General features: G+C 44.0%; 2 protein-coding genes across 2 annotated transcripts; one reads left to right on the plus strand and one right to left on the minus strand.

The window, feature by feature from the left end:
* Positions 1–968: 968 nt before the first annotated feature.
* LOC119175725 (uncharacterized) lies at positions 969–5467 on the plus strand. The gene is given in 8 exon segments (XM_075881954.1): positions 969–1240; positions 1356–1481; positions 1624–1783; positions 1976–2139; positions 2994–3118; positions 3701–4118; positions 4239–4336; positions 5277–5467. Coding segments are annotated over 7 exon segments (1302 nt in total). The 5' UTR covers positions 969–995; the 3' UTR covers positions 4303–4336; positions 5277–5467.
* On the minus strand, positions 4596–6620 carry LOC119175726 (uncharacterized). The gene is made up of 5 exons (XM_037426679.2): positions 6434–6620; positions 5270–5429; positions 5101–5151; positions 4973–5020; positions 4596–4912 (listed from the first exon to the last, which is right to left on the minus strand). Exons 1-4 carry the CDS (start codon positions 6594–6596, stop codon positions 4987–4989), a joined length of 408 nt encoding a protein of 135 aa, XP_037282576.2. The 5' UTR covers positions 6597–6620; the 3' UTR covers positions 4596–4912; positions 4973–4986.
* Between the last annotated feature and the right edge of the window lie 8349 nt (positions 6621–14969).

The raw sequence follows: 14969 nt of genomic DNA on the forward strand, positions 1-14969 counted from the left end.
TCAGCGGTGTCGCCAGTTTTGCTTTGTAACGACATCTGCCATGACAAGTTTGGACGAAGAGGACGATATACTTTCCGTTCTAACGGTCGCTTCATTATAGTCGCATTATGAAACGCTGGAAGCGGGTAAAGCGCGAGACAGACGTGCGATTTTCCGTGCGATGCGGCGTGCGGCGTCGCATGGTGCGGCGTGCCGCACGCGACGTTTTGGGACACACGGGGGCGAACAAGCTATCAGCGGCAGGCTCCACCCCCCTGCTGTGCCTCGGCATGCAGGGTCGAACGACTTGGTATCCTCGTAATGAGGCTCAAAACAAACATTACACAGCCACGTGTTGTTCCCCCCCCCCCCCAAAATAAATAATAAATCGCATTTGTGAACGACAAGCACGTCCTAACCACGGCAGCAGCTGATTATTCACGACTCCGACAGGTAGGCCTAGCATCGCGGGCGCCGGGCGTCGCCTACGCCGTTCACACGCGAGCTCATCGTGAAGCGCTTGTTTTTGACAACACTATCTAGCATTGCGCTCGTATGTAATGCGTTAGCATACATTATTACTTTATCGATGCCATCGATGTGAAGAGCAAAGGTGGAAGCGAAGCGAGCCAGCGCAGACACGCCGGTAGCTGTGTTTACCTGCGAAATGACCTTGCATCGCTGCTCACAATATCCGATCTGGATAGCGGTTTCAAAACGGGTGTTGTCGTGCAGAAAAGGCGCACTTCAAGCATCACTTTATTCAATGCGGAATAACATCACGTCACCAGGGAAACAAACGTATGCGATGTTTGTCACGCCGCCGCAGTCGGCGATGTCAGCAATCCACGCTCGTACCGTCCATCGACTCGCCTGGAGCCTTGAAACATGGGTGATGGGAGCGGCGACAGGGAGATGGCGCCACTAGCATCGTGACACCACTCGTATGCTCGCGCTGTGATTGGCTGCTGCCATGCAGTGGTGCGATGCTGCGACGAAAATATCTGGCCGGTTTGATGCTCGCCGCACTGGCTATGCGGCGGTGCGACGCGAGGATACGTCACGAAACGTCGCGAAACGTCACCACTCCGGCAGTCGCATCGTCGCACCACACGCCGAATCGCAGAGAAAATCGCACGTCTGTCTCGCGCTGCCAACGTCGCTGGTGGGTCCGTCCAGCATTGCAGCAGCGAGATACTATGCGGCATGCTGACATTATGTTGCCGCTCCTTCGGTCTCGCGATGGTTAATACTACAAAGAGTGAGTACCCATTAGGAACTAATGAGAGTTCACGTTTCTTTAGTAATGTCTGCCACTGTAAGCACTGAGTTGTGCGTGTTGTTCAAATTGCCTGGCACGTGTGTTTATTCCGCAGATATTTGAGGATGTCCCCGAGCTGCTTCGACACACTCTTGGAAATGCTCAGGCCAAGGATCAAAAAGAATGACACCAACTATCGAAAGGCAATCCCTGCAGAACACCGGCTAGCTCTAGCAATCAGGCAAGGGTTCATATAGACACATTTCGTGCGTTGAACTGCTTGTTTTTACGTCACTCACAGAAATTATTTGTTATTTTCACCATGCAAAGCCACTTAATAGGGTTGTTTCAAAGCAGTTTTAAAATTACCAATGTTTTTTTAGATTCTTGGCGGCAGGAGAGACGCTTCGATTATCATCGTTCAATTTTCTGACGGATAGATCCACGGCCTGTGTCATCGTTTGTGAAGTATGCCAGGCAATTATGGCTGTACTTGGCCCCACATACGTGGCACTTCCATCGACACAGAATGAATGGTCAAAGGTAACCTGTCAGTTGATGCTTTATGTGACAACTGTTTCTAACAGCTGGCCTACACTAATTACACTGCACATGAATATGTGCGCCACTTATTAGTATATATCAGTAGCAATGAAACCTTATTATTATTGTTAATGTAACCATTCGCTTCGAAATCCTTTAAGGTTAACGTTGTTTTTTATGACCTCATTGCAGGTTGCGAGAAACTTTGAAGAGAAGTGGGATATGCCACACTGTGTGGGTGCCATAGATGGCAAACATGTGTTTGTGGAGTGACCAGCAAACTCAGGAATTCGAGACAAAAATTACAAGGGCTCATTCAGCAAGTCATTGATGGCAATCAGTGATGCAAACTACTGGTATGTATCTGCTGATGTGGTTTTGTATGTGAGTGATTATTTTTTGAGAACGCAGCCCTGTTCATAGAAAATGCTGTGCGCATTTCCAATTAAAGGCTGAGCTACCTGTCAGCATAGTTCTGTGCTACATATGATTATATTTCACGTCACCTGCTTGTATCAAGGCACTTTCTAAAATGCAGGGCATGCAAACACCAACAAAAGAAGTGACGACACTATGCCCTACTTTTTGAATGAATATTTATCAACTAGCTCAGCTGTATGGTATTACTATTGCACAATTATTCTTTACATCTTTCAATTCCCTCAGTAGAGTGGTGTAGGTCTACTTGCTGAAAATAGATCCTTCATCAAAACAAAGAGTCGTTCTAACAGTTTACATAAAAATCTCAATTCACACTCATGCGAAACTCCACATAGCTTGGCAGTGATGAACAAGTTATGGTCAAGGAAAGGCAGTAACTGGCTGTAATTATTAATGTACGGTAATTAGAGCAAAATCACAGACACAAGAAAGAGCACGAGGACATGCAGGTGTGTTCATCCCATTTCTTGTGTCTTTCTGTCTGTTCTCGCTAATATACCTGGGCAGATAAGGCATTACCAATTAGTGAGACAATTTATTGTAGTCAAACAATTAATTCTTTAGGAAAAATATTCTTTGCTGTACCATCGTTGTATGGTAAACAATATGCTTAAATTGGACAGATGCCCAGAAATGTTTGTTCGGACTAGTGTTTATCGCATTAAGCTATACGGCATGACAATTGGTTCAAAACGTAAGGTGGAATCCCAATGAAAGGTGCCTGTAAAACATCAATGCTAACATTTATATTTATTTTTTTGCACTCCAGCTTTCTGTATGTGGAGATTGGTCAAAACGGAAGTAAGTCAGATGGAGGCATATTCAGCCGAAGCAAGCTGCAACCCATGGTGACCAATGGCACTCTTGGAATTCCACCAGACGCCTTTCTTGATGGTATTGGCAACATGCCGTAATTTTTTGTTGGTGACGAGGCATTTCTTCTAAATACATACTTGATGAGGCCATATTCTAAGATAAGTAAGTGGAGATATCATAAAGATACATTTCAATTATAGTATAGCCGTGGCCTTGACATTGTTGAACCAATAGTTCAGTTCAGCATAACTTGATCACTTGACAAATTTGCTTGCTTCATACTGCATATTCACCGCACATTCATTTCGTCAACATATATGCAAGTGCATACCTTATAAATGAGGGTTCTTTTGTTATTGCACCAGCACTACTGACAACCTAGAATTAAAGTACTTACAATTGATATGCATAATAGTGCCTCAAATATGCTTGTTTGGACAGAGGTTTCTGCACAGCTTTAATGTTTTATAGGTCAAGCTAATATTATAAGAAGCATCAGAGGAGCTATGCAGTTGAATATCAATTCTGTGTTTAAGATATCAGTATTAGAGCAGAACTGCAAATAATTGGGTGCAACTAGTTTCACTAATGCATGCACACAAGTGGTGCTTTGTACTTATAGCACTTTAGCTTCATTCCAAAACACGTACTTTCTTACAGGTCTTCAGCCTGTTCTCACTGGAAACACCACAGTTTCCACGGCCCAGTCCTCCTCTATACAAAGCGGTGCAACCAGCCAATTTGAGGAGCGCCACCAAGAAAGGATATTTTATTATAGGTTGAGCAGGGCTCGAAGAGTAGTCGAAAATTCTTTTGGTATACTCGCCCAGAAGTGGGGAATTCTTCGTCGGCCATTTAAAGCAAAAGAAGAGAACATAACAAAAATTGTGTCTGGCTGTGTGGCTTTGCACAACCTTCTTCTGAAGGAGTCGCCTGCATCACGAAATATGTACTGTCCTCCAGGCACCACAGACAGTGAAGACCGGCGAGGCAACCGTACAGATAGGAGCTGGAGAACTAGGGGTGTAGTTAACGGTGCACTGACTGCATTAGCCGGCACAGGTGGGAACTCGGCAAGGTAAACATGGCTTAGGTACATGTTCTATTTCGCATGCATCTCAGGTATAGTCATATTTGAAAGCACATTGAGAAATCGCTTTGCCTCAATATCACAACCTTCTTGAAATACCTTTTGCAGACACGCTCATGCCATTCGTGATAAGCTGCGCCGGCATTTCATAATACAGTGCCATGGCAGGTGAAACATGTGACAGACTGCAGATGGTAACCAGTCAAGTAAGTTTACGCCTTCTTAACATATCTCTGTAGCATGAACAGCATCACCGCACAACAATACTACACAACAAAGGTAAACAGCATAATACAAATGAAGAGCTATTTTCTAATGTTGCCATTTCACTGCCTTCATCATGATTGGCTACCAGATGAAAAATCACTTCAAACTATGTATGTCTGTATTAAAATGTGCGAACATATCTACACAAATATAAGAGAAAAACAAATTAACTTTAAGAAACAGGCGACACCATCCGAATTAATGTCACCAAACAAAGTTTTATTATGAATGCACAACTTGTGTGGAAACGGGGCAAAATCAGGCTTTATTTGCACTCCAATTACTCCAATTTTTTGCAATCTCTAACCTCCTTCACTTTATGGTAAACCAAATTTTGCACCTCATGCATTGTGTCTAACTGGTCGTCTAAAGGCAGCGTGGGAAGCATCCCAACTATCGTGAGTCCAAAATGGTACAGGACGTCTTTTTGTTGTTCTCGGCCTTCGCGTGCTGTTTTTAGATGGTCTAAACATGCCGCTGCCCCATCCAAAGATGTAGCTGCTTCATTGAAAATCCTGCAAATGAGGAGATGTGTGTTTTCATAATGTTCTGCACCGTAATAAATCACAACTTACGTCTTTCGGTTTTTTTACCCTCGACGACACTTCCTGGGCCTTGGTGCACTGTAAAAAACCTAAATTAGTAAAGACATCCTCTATAAGTTGGAACACACCATGTGCAGCGGCAACTACAATGTTCTTGCCTTGTATTTGCCTCCTCTCCTTCTGTTTCAAGGACATCAGTCTCTTGTTGCCTGCATGATTAATTTCCAAAATAATTAGCTGGGAGTGCCTTACAAACTTATATACGAGGCAATACTTATTGCTCTACTTATAAATGTCAGCCAATATCTCATATGAAACCATTATTACGTTTCAGGACTGTCGGTGGTTTCTGCCTGACGACTGCTAATGTCTGACGTGCTGCTGCCGCACCTCTCGAGGTCTTCTGTGTCGACTTCAAGAGTGTCGCTGTATTTATGTCGCTTCAACTTCACCCTGGCCCGTGCCTTCTTCCTTGTAACATTCTGACCTGCATCAAGAGAAAATAAATTCGTTTTTCATATTTACTCTAACAATGTTCGAATTGCTTTTACCAGATGTATGCAGTTGGACTCAATAAGTTGCAAATGCAATCCGTGCTCAAAGTGCACATGCAAAGCAGTGCTGACATAGCAAAGTTTGTTCAAGCATACTGGTATTATTGAAACCAGTATAATAATTACCAGTTCAGGCTTGCGGCCCCTTCGACGGTGGTCAATGTGTCACTACTCAAATTGAGCACAACTGTACATATTGCACAGCATATTGCACAGCATCTTTTTTTTTCGTGCATAAACTGGAGTGATTTGGCAGTCTCACTCAAGAAAACTAATAATAATAAATTGTAGGCGAGCTGTATTATCTCTGAATTTACATGAAAAGTGGTAGAAAACGGCACCACATACATCTTTTTGCACATTCACGTGTGTGAGTGTTGCACAGACTGCTCAACTGTCATAAATTGCAGAAAGGGGTGTTGGTAGATTCAGCGTTCTAAGCCGTATTGAGGCAAGATTAGAATAAGCTGCAGCGAGCTATGAAATTTTCTGCTGTGCCTGCGGACTGACGCCATGAGCAAGCCGCCAAATATGGCGACTGTGCCGAACTTGCATGATTTTTGAACGCCGATTTTAAATTTTTCTCGCGAAAACGCAGTGATTGCCCAATAAAACGCGGAACTCCACAAAGCTTTCGAATTTCGTGGAGACGCTTTCCGCGTACTCATATCGAAATATCTCTTACAGGCTGTTGAAACGCACGCTACGAAGAGACAATAGAAATGGGTTTTTAAGCTGAGTATCGCTTACGCTCAGCCAGTCGCACATGTAGCGTACCGAGAGAGTGCATGGAACTGCATAGATATTGGTTTCTTGACGAGCGACACAACGAGCTTGAATGCTCACGACATCTACACTTCCTTGAGCGCGTTTGTGTGTCTGACCAGAGCGGAGTTGAAAATTTTCTGATGCTATGAACGACGGGCTGTGCACTTACCGGTAACTCCTAAGTCCTTTGCTATTTTCATCCACAGCTCCTTTTTGTACTCCACTTCCTTGTATCGCGGATGACATTTGTCAAAAAGCACTGGGTAGTGCTTAATAGCATCGATTAAGAGCTCCGTGGAGAAGGCTGTTTCCTCGGACATGGTTGACGCCATTTTGAATAATCTCAACCGGATGTTTACTTCAAGAATACATCAGCGCCACCACCGCAAGGTGTTGCGATTGGCTGCGGCAAAGCGGCGAGCCGCGGCAGGCGGCAAAAAGCTGCTCCGAGAGCAATCGGCCATGCCGCCTGGTTTTTTCCCGCTTTCGCCGCCTGGCGAAGAGGTTTTCGCCGCTTCCCGTGTTGCCGCCTCGCCGCTTTGGCCACCCCGCCTTCGATGTGAACGAGGCTTTACAAGTGCACCTTTTATATCTCCCGCTTCCTCTCAAAGTGCTTTTGGTCGGCGGGGTGGTGAAGAGAGCGGTAAAGCGAAGTAACACATCATTACTGTGGCTTCAGCGATTCGCTCCTGCAACGTGTCGTTGCTACGCGTCCGTCCCATTGCGCGCATTTCCAATGAGAAAAGCGCAATTTTGTCAGCACCTAAGCACTATACGTTAGGTGGCGACCATAGCTCAAGCGTAAGTCTCACTCATTGCATCATCCATACCAAAAAAAAAAAAGATATGCTTGGTGACGCGACGTCTGTGCTCACACTCACCCCGAGAAATTGCGGCCTGTTTACAGGCCGCACTTGCGTTTTCCTCTAGTTCGGCTGTGGTGTTCAATGACTCTTTAGCATGGCGCGGGATGGCGACGCTAGCTCGAATTCTGAGTCCAATCAGCGACGCACTTATGCGCACTTATGGCTGTATATCACCGCTTTCTCTCATTGTGCAAGTTCTGTTATACCAGTGTACCGTAAACATTCAGCTACTTCTTTAAGGACAGCCCCGCCGCGGTGGTCTAGTGGCTAAGGTACTCGGCTGCTGACCCGCAGGTCGCGGGTTCAAATCCCAGCTGCGGCGGCTGCATTTCCGATGGAGGCGGAAATGTTGTAGGCACGTGTTCTCAGATTTGGGTGTACGTTAAAGAACCCCAGGTGGTCAAAATTTCCGGAGTCCTCCACTACGGCGTCTTCCATAATCAATTAGTGGTTTTGGGACGTTAAACCCCACAAATCCTACTTCTTTAAGGACACGTCTTAATTTTTGTTATACCGCTGCTACTAAGACGGAGACAGTAGCAATGTAGCCTTCTGTTTATTTTTCTTAATATTCTTGGCCACTTATTCGCAGTTGCAGTTGCTAAAAACGTTCAGGTGGGTATAGTAGAGTAGGTGGTATATATCAATTTTAACGTACTCTTTCAGAAGCGGCGACAAGTATTGATATAAAATTTCACATGCTCGCTAAATATGCCACTGGCAATCAGGTGATGCCCCTTTTAAAATGCGGAACATATTTTAATCGCACCTACTCGCAAATCAGGCGTTGGCGGTGGTGTCGACACCCCACTGCGCATGCCCGCGTCCCATGTCAACTGTTCCTCCCCCCCCCCCCTTTTCTCTTATCGCAAGGCCGACGCAGGCAGCGTCTGCTATAGCAAAAACAAACTAACTGCTCGCGCTGCCAAACCGTTCCCTGACCACCTCGCATAGGTAGGCACTGGATCGGACGTTAGGAATTCAATGAAGGACGTCTTTTGTTTGTTTGTTTTTGCTTTCGCTTGACAATTGGCGCTTTGCTTGACCCGAGTAGATGCGATGAAAGCAACAGTACCTTCAACGGGTTGTGGGACACAACCCAACATCAGCATCTCACCACTAGTTGAAGGCCACGCTTCTCGTTCATTCGATAAATAGGAATAATAAAGACAAAATAACAATTAGGCATTCCCAAATCATACCCAATTACGCAACCACACTGTGGCGCATTTACTCGAGTTCCCCCTTGGGAAGATTCGGGCAGTTTTTTATGCTTTCGTTGCCTATCCTTCTTATGGCCCGCTTTGAAGTTTCAAAATCTGTTCACTTAATAAATGCGAAGCATTTCTTAGCGAACTTCGCCGAGTTTGACCATATCTATCTATCTATCTATCTATCTATCTATCTATCTATCTATCTATCTATCTATCTATCTATCTATCTATCTATCTATCTATCTATCTATCTATCTGTCTGCCTGTCTGCCTGTCTGTCTGTCTGTCTGTCTGTCTATCTATCTATCTATCTATCTATCTATCTATCTATCTATCTATCTATCTGTCTATCTATCTATCTGTCTATCTATCCGCCTAAAACATGTAGCTCTCCTGGCAACTTGTATAGTGGGATGCATACCAAATTTCGTATGACGAGCATAGCTGACACGTCATAACATAATCACGACATGCATGTCATGAATGTCATGATTTACATGTCATGATCTTGCTGGTCCTGCGGTGGTTTCGTTCACATAACATATCGCAAAACTGGAATGGTATGGCATGACTGCCTGGCGAACCTAAGTGACAGGCCCTGACGTGTAAATCATGACCAGCGTTTCATGTAAGAACATATCTACATGCCATGCTCATGATGTGCTCGCAGTCGTTTCACTGGCTTCATATATGCCAAATTTCGTATTACGGGACGTGAATGGATGACGAAGGTATACAACTGTTGTAATCATGATAATAACGACACGCATGTCATTAAACATGACTATATAACAGGCTCATGATGCGCTCGCAGCCGTTTCGCTAGCTTCACACATACTGAGTTCGGTATTACGTGACGTGAATGGACGACGAACGTAAATGTGACACGTCCAAACCTAAAAATCATGATATGCATGCCATGTAGATCTAGGCTACATGCTACGCTCATAGCGTGCTCGCGGCCGTTTCGCTAGCTTCACATATACCAACTTTAGTATTATGTGATGTGTATAGACGGCGACAGTAAACGGGACGTCCGAACATGATAATCATGGCATCCGTGTCATGTAAAACATGAATACATGCTACACTCATATAGTGCGCTGGCGGCTGTTTCGCTAGCTCCACATATAACAAATTTAGCACTAGGTGACGTGAATGGACGCCGAACAAAAATGTCAGGTGAAATAATATAATCATGACATGGAAGTCATGTACGGCTAAATTAACGTCTGCGTCGTAACGTTTTGCTGATTTAAAAGCAACATATGCACCTTCCTCATTCATTTCTCATATCATCGATTCCCACTATACGTGGGATCTGCCAATTTTTCAATGTGCCTTTTCTCTGCAACCACCGAATGGAATGCACTGATATTCTGGCATGTTATTGTAGATACACGTAGAATATATCTACGTGTATCTACACTATACGTAGGACATACTTTAGGGATTTACTGTTAAAAAAATAATAACTGCATTCACAAAGCCACAGAAAGTGCGTATTCTTGTGTAATTTTTTTACAGCTTCACTTTTTACGAAATGAACATTTTTTTTAGTTCCGATTGTTTCCAAGTTGTCGTAGCTCATGCACGCAGTTTTATCAGAATCAATTCCGTACTCTTTTGAGAAAAAGCATATTGAAGTTAAAACATTTATTAAAAAACGCAATTTTAGAATAAATTGCACCATCTTCTACTAAAGTAACATGAGGGGATGCGAATCAGCATTTGGTGAGACACCAAGTTTCTGTTTACGTTCACTAGGTGTTACAGTTTGTGTGTGCGGTTTGTATTTAGCGTTTTTGTTACAATTACGTTGTGTTTATGCGTTGTCTAAAAGTATCACTTGAATCGTGTGGTTGCTCCGTCGCTTCCTGGTTGCTGCAGTTGTTTCGAAAGCCTTGCTACCCTCTTCACAGACTCGCGTTGTCTCTGTGTATCGGAAGCGGTTGCTCGACGCCAGCGTTCGGGACCTCAGGGTTCGGAGTTTGACTCCGACGCTTCCGGTTCCCTTGCGCAGTGTTCGGAATCGCTTTGCCTGCGCAGATGTTTGCGTTTGGCATCGCGAGCCCTGCGCTGCTGCTGCAACTGGCACCGACGTTGACGTTACATCTGGGAGCCGAGAGAAGCCGAGCGAAATGGGGGAGGGGGAGGAGGAAGTGGGCTTACAGGCTGAAGCGCGGGTGGAGGAGCGGAGGAAGGGTGACCCAACACCTGTTCAAAGGAGAAGAGTGGGAGTGGGTGCATGGCTAATAATGTGCGAGCGCCACCGGATCAAGCTCGCTCGTGAGGTGCTTTGCATGTAAAACAAACTTTTAGTGCGCATACTGCATACGCCAGAGGGCGCGCAGCACACTTTGACCCGGGAGCAAAGGCCAGAGAGGAAAAGCAGGCAATGGTAGAGTGTGTATCAAACGACATTCAGGAGTTAGGAAGAGATTGCGAGATAATTATACTAGGAGACATGAATGCGCACATAGAAGATATAGATGGGTATACTGACCCGACAGGCAAAATGATCATGGATATGTGTGAAAGGCTTGATTTGATCATTTGCAACAGTACCGAGAAGTGTGAAGGGCAAATAACATGAGAGGTAGGAAGGCTGCAGTCGACGATAGATTATGCACTGATGTCACATAGGATGTATGATAAGCTGAGGGGAATGCACATAGATGAAGGTGGCTCCAGAAGTCTGGGTAGTGATCCCAAACGTATCAAGCTAAGTTTTGGAAGAGCAGTGAAAGTGGGAAGGAGACAAGATGAGCAACTACAGAAAAAATTTTTATTCAGAAAGGCAAATTTAAATAGCCACTAAACAAATTGAGAAAGTAATCACGGAGGATAATAAGACAGTGTGGACATACACGAATCTAATTAGACTCTTTGAGCTAGAGCTTGCTAAGTCGCGTAACAAGTCACCCCGGAAAAGAAGACACAAACCCAAAAGTTGGTGGGATGAGGAAGTTAAGAGAGCCATAGCAAAACGTCAGGAAGCCTCTAGGGAACACAGACATGCTAAGCAGTGGGATGAACCGACAGATGATGTTGAAAGAAAATGGGAAACCTTTCTGAGCTGTAGAAGGGCTGCATCCCTTCTAATCAATGAAAAGATTAGAAGAAAGGGAGCTCAGTGGCCCGCAGAAGTACATAAAAAAGATAGAAAGGCAGCTGCGAAATTTTGGAACCATCGAAACTCCCTAAGAAATGAGACGAGCCTAGAGCAGAGTTTTATAACTACAGCCCAAGGTGCCAGGCTAGAAGGGGACGAAGATATTGAATAGATAAGAACAAGGGTGACATAAAAATTTCAACAAAGAAGTACTTTATGCACCACAATAGACAAGGACGAATAAAGTGGTGCAATGGCTCCACTTTCACAACGAGAGTGGGAAAGGGCTGAGAAAAGGGTTCCTAGTAGTACATCAACAGGCCCAGATGGCATTCCAATTGGGCTGATAAAGACATTAGGTCCGAAGTCTATGCAGGCGTTGAGAGAGGCAGTGAGCAAAATAATCATCGATGGTGAAGTTCCTGATGGATAGAAACTTAGCAGGATGAGCATGATCTATAAAGGAAAGGGGGACAAAGCTGACATAAACAACTACCGTCCTATAACAGTGACATCAGTGGTCTATAGGCTGGCGATGCAGATTATAAAGGAAAGACTGCAGGCATGGATAGAAGATGAGGGGGTGCTGGGGGAACTGCAGAATGGGTTTCGGAAACACAGGAGGTTGGAAGATAATCTGTTCTCACTGACGCAGTGCATCGAAATAGCAGAAAAGGAACACAGGCCCCTGTGACTAGCATTCTTGGATATCAAGGGAGCGTACGATAGCGTGGTTCAAGAGGAATTGTGGCGAATACTGGAAACACTAGGCATGGAACATGTAGTCACTAATCTTTTAAAGGGTATCTGTAAGGTAACAAGGTAGTTATAAAGTGGGAAAAACAGGTACCCAAGCCTGCAGAGGTAAAACGGGGGCTTAGGCAGGGGTGCCCCCTGTCACCCTTATTATTCCTGATGTACCTACGAGGATTAGAGGCAAAATTAGAGGGAAGTGGGCTGGGCTTCAACCTCTCTTTAGTCAAACAAGGAAAACTTATTGATCAGGCACTACCAGCATTAATGTACGCAGATGATATAGTGCTAATGGCCAACAACAAGGAAGATTTGCAGAGATTGATGGACATCTGCGGTAATGAGGGCGATAGGTTAGATTTTAGATTCAGTAAAGAAAAATCAGCAGTCATGATTTTCAATGACAACGAAGGTAGTGAGCTTAGGATACAGGAGGTCACGCTACAGATAACAGATAAATACAAATATCTGGGTGTATGGATAAGCAATGGGACCGAGTACCTGAGGGAACACGAAATATACGTGACGACTAAAGGTAACAGGAATGCAGCAGTGATGAAAAATAGGGCACTGTGGAATTACATCAGGTATGATGTTGTGAGAGGAATATGGAATGGGGTCATGGTTCCTGGGCTGACGTTCGGCAATGCGATCTTGTGCATGAGATCAGAAGTTCAAGCAAGATTAGAAATTAAGCAACGTGGAATAGGTAGGCTTTTTTTAGGAGCTCACGGGAATACACCAAATCAGGGAGTACAACGTTATATAGGATGGACATCATTTGAGGGCAGGGAAGCTAGCAGCAAGATAAAATTTGAGAAGCGATTGAGAGAAATGAAGGAGGAGCGTTGGGCTAGGAAGGTTTTCAGCTACTTGTACACGAACAATGTCGATACAAAATGGAGGAAGCGAACCAGGAAGTTGACTGGTAAATACTTAGAAAACAGCAGGTGGCCAAACCAAAAAGAACTATCGGTTAAGAAAAAAGTGAAGGAAACGGAGACTGACATGTGGAAAATGGGCATGATTAAGATGTCAGCACTAGAGATCTATCAAACTTTTAAGCAGGAAATTGCCAAGGAAAGGATCTATGAGAATACTCGGGGTAGTTTTCTACTGTTTGAGGCAAGGAAGGGAGTACTGCGAACCAAGACATATCGGGCCAATTACAAAGAGGTAGACACAGTATGCAGTGCGTGTGGAGAGGAAGAAGAAACTTCCGAACACTTGATAATGTTCTGTAAAGGGCTTCACCCTATTGTTCAGGATGATGGCGCAAAGTTTTTCAAAGCACTGGGGTTTAGGGACCGGGAGGGCAAAATAGACTTTAAGCAAGTAGACTTAACTAGAAGGAGGTTATCTGATTGGTGGCTAAAGTCAAGGCATGAGTAAAAATTACACTCTTCACTGCAAAGTACGAATCCTCAAACTCACTTTTTAAGGAAAAAAAATAAATATAGTTTTGGGTTCATTAAGTATTACGGCTTGGTGGCGCTAGCCACCGCCTGATCTAAAGGGTACAGTCATATTCATCCATCCATCCATCCATCCATCCATCCATCCCGACATTTAAACTGCTTGGAACGGCCGCTCGACGTCGGGCTTCCACAGGTTCGTTCCCCAGAGGGCAGTAGATTTTTTCCTTTCAAAATTGCAAGTTCGACTTTTTGGAGGGGCTTACCTTACAATGCCGACTTCTTGTTTGGCATAGTATGGTTTTTAGGGACCCTATGTATTTGTTTTTAAAATAGTATGTGTAAAAAGAAACTTACTTCTATGCAGTGCATTATATATGTTCACAATGTGCCACGAAACGATAATGGTAGTTTTGATTTGTGTTAGAGAAGTCACACCCGCAGAAGAAAGAAACCGTCTCAAAATATTTGAGTTGCCAGAGTAACCTTGGCTGTCCTTTGTAAGGATTAGCAGCTTTTGAAGATTATAATTAGTGTTACGTTGCTGTAAAGAACAAAAGACAGCAGTGCATACAGAAAATGTTTCGGCCACCCACTAACATTTCCGCAGGCGCTGTATTTTATTTTTTGGGCACGGAAAAACGAAACTAGTCGCAATTGAGAATATCGGCTGATATAGTTGCTACTTTGTGTTATGTCTTTCCACTGCGACGCACTGCTGTTCACGCAACGAGAGAGAATTGTAGGCAACAGGATAAAGCCATTTTTAACCAAGCGTCTAAGTTTTTCTGCTCTTCTTCTGGTATTTTCTTTTTGGTCCTCTTGGATATATACAGAACGGTATGAACTTGTGAATTGGCGCAGAAGTAAAATCAGTGACTGCGCGTGTCAGGCGTTAAATTGTTTTGTCGCAATCTCTATTTCATCAATTTAAATTAGAGCTCGTGATGACTCTCTTAATAAATCATATTATTACCGAAATTTTGTGACCGTTTTAAGTGAATGAAATCTTGAACGATTTTATTTATTTAAAGAGAAATGCAACGGCTATGAAGCGCTTAAGTTCCTCTTAGTGGGGATGTCTTTTTTTCTGTGAAGAGTATCCTGCATTAGTTATGGTCACAAAAAACAAGCACACGTTACTTCGGACATTGCCTTTAGGTCATTTTCTGGAGCTTCACGACAATTGCATTAAAAAAAAGCCCATTTCAACATATCAACCAAGTTTCCAGAAATTTCAGGTAACAACGACGCAAGCGTACTCTCTTCGAACAACATACGCAATGAGAGAACACACAGCAATGTTATCATGCACGAATGGCGAAGCCGCACCTCAGGTGTT

The sequence above is a fragment of the Rhipicephalus microplus genome, chromosome X, assembly GCF_043290135.1.
Source record: "Rhipicephalus microplus isolate Deutch F79 chromosome X, USDA_Rmic, whole genome shotgun sequence".
Classification (NCBI taxonomy): Eukaryota; Metazoa; Arthropoda; class Arachnida; order Ixodida; family Ixodidae; genus Rhipicephalus; species Rhipicephalus microplus.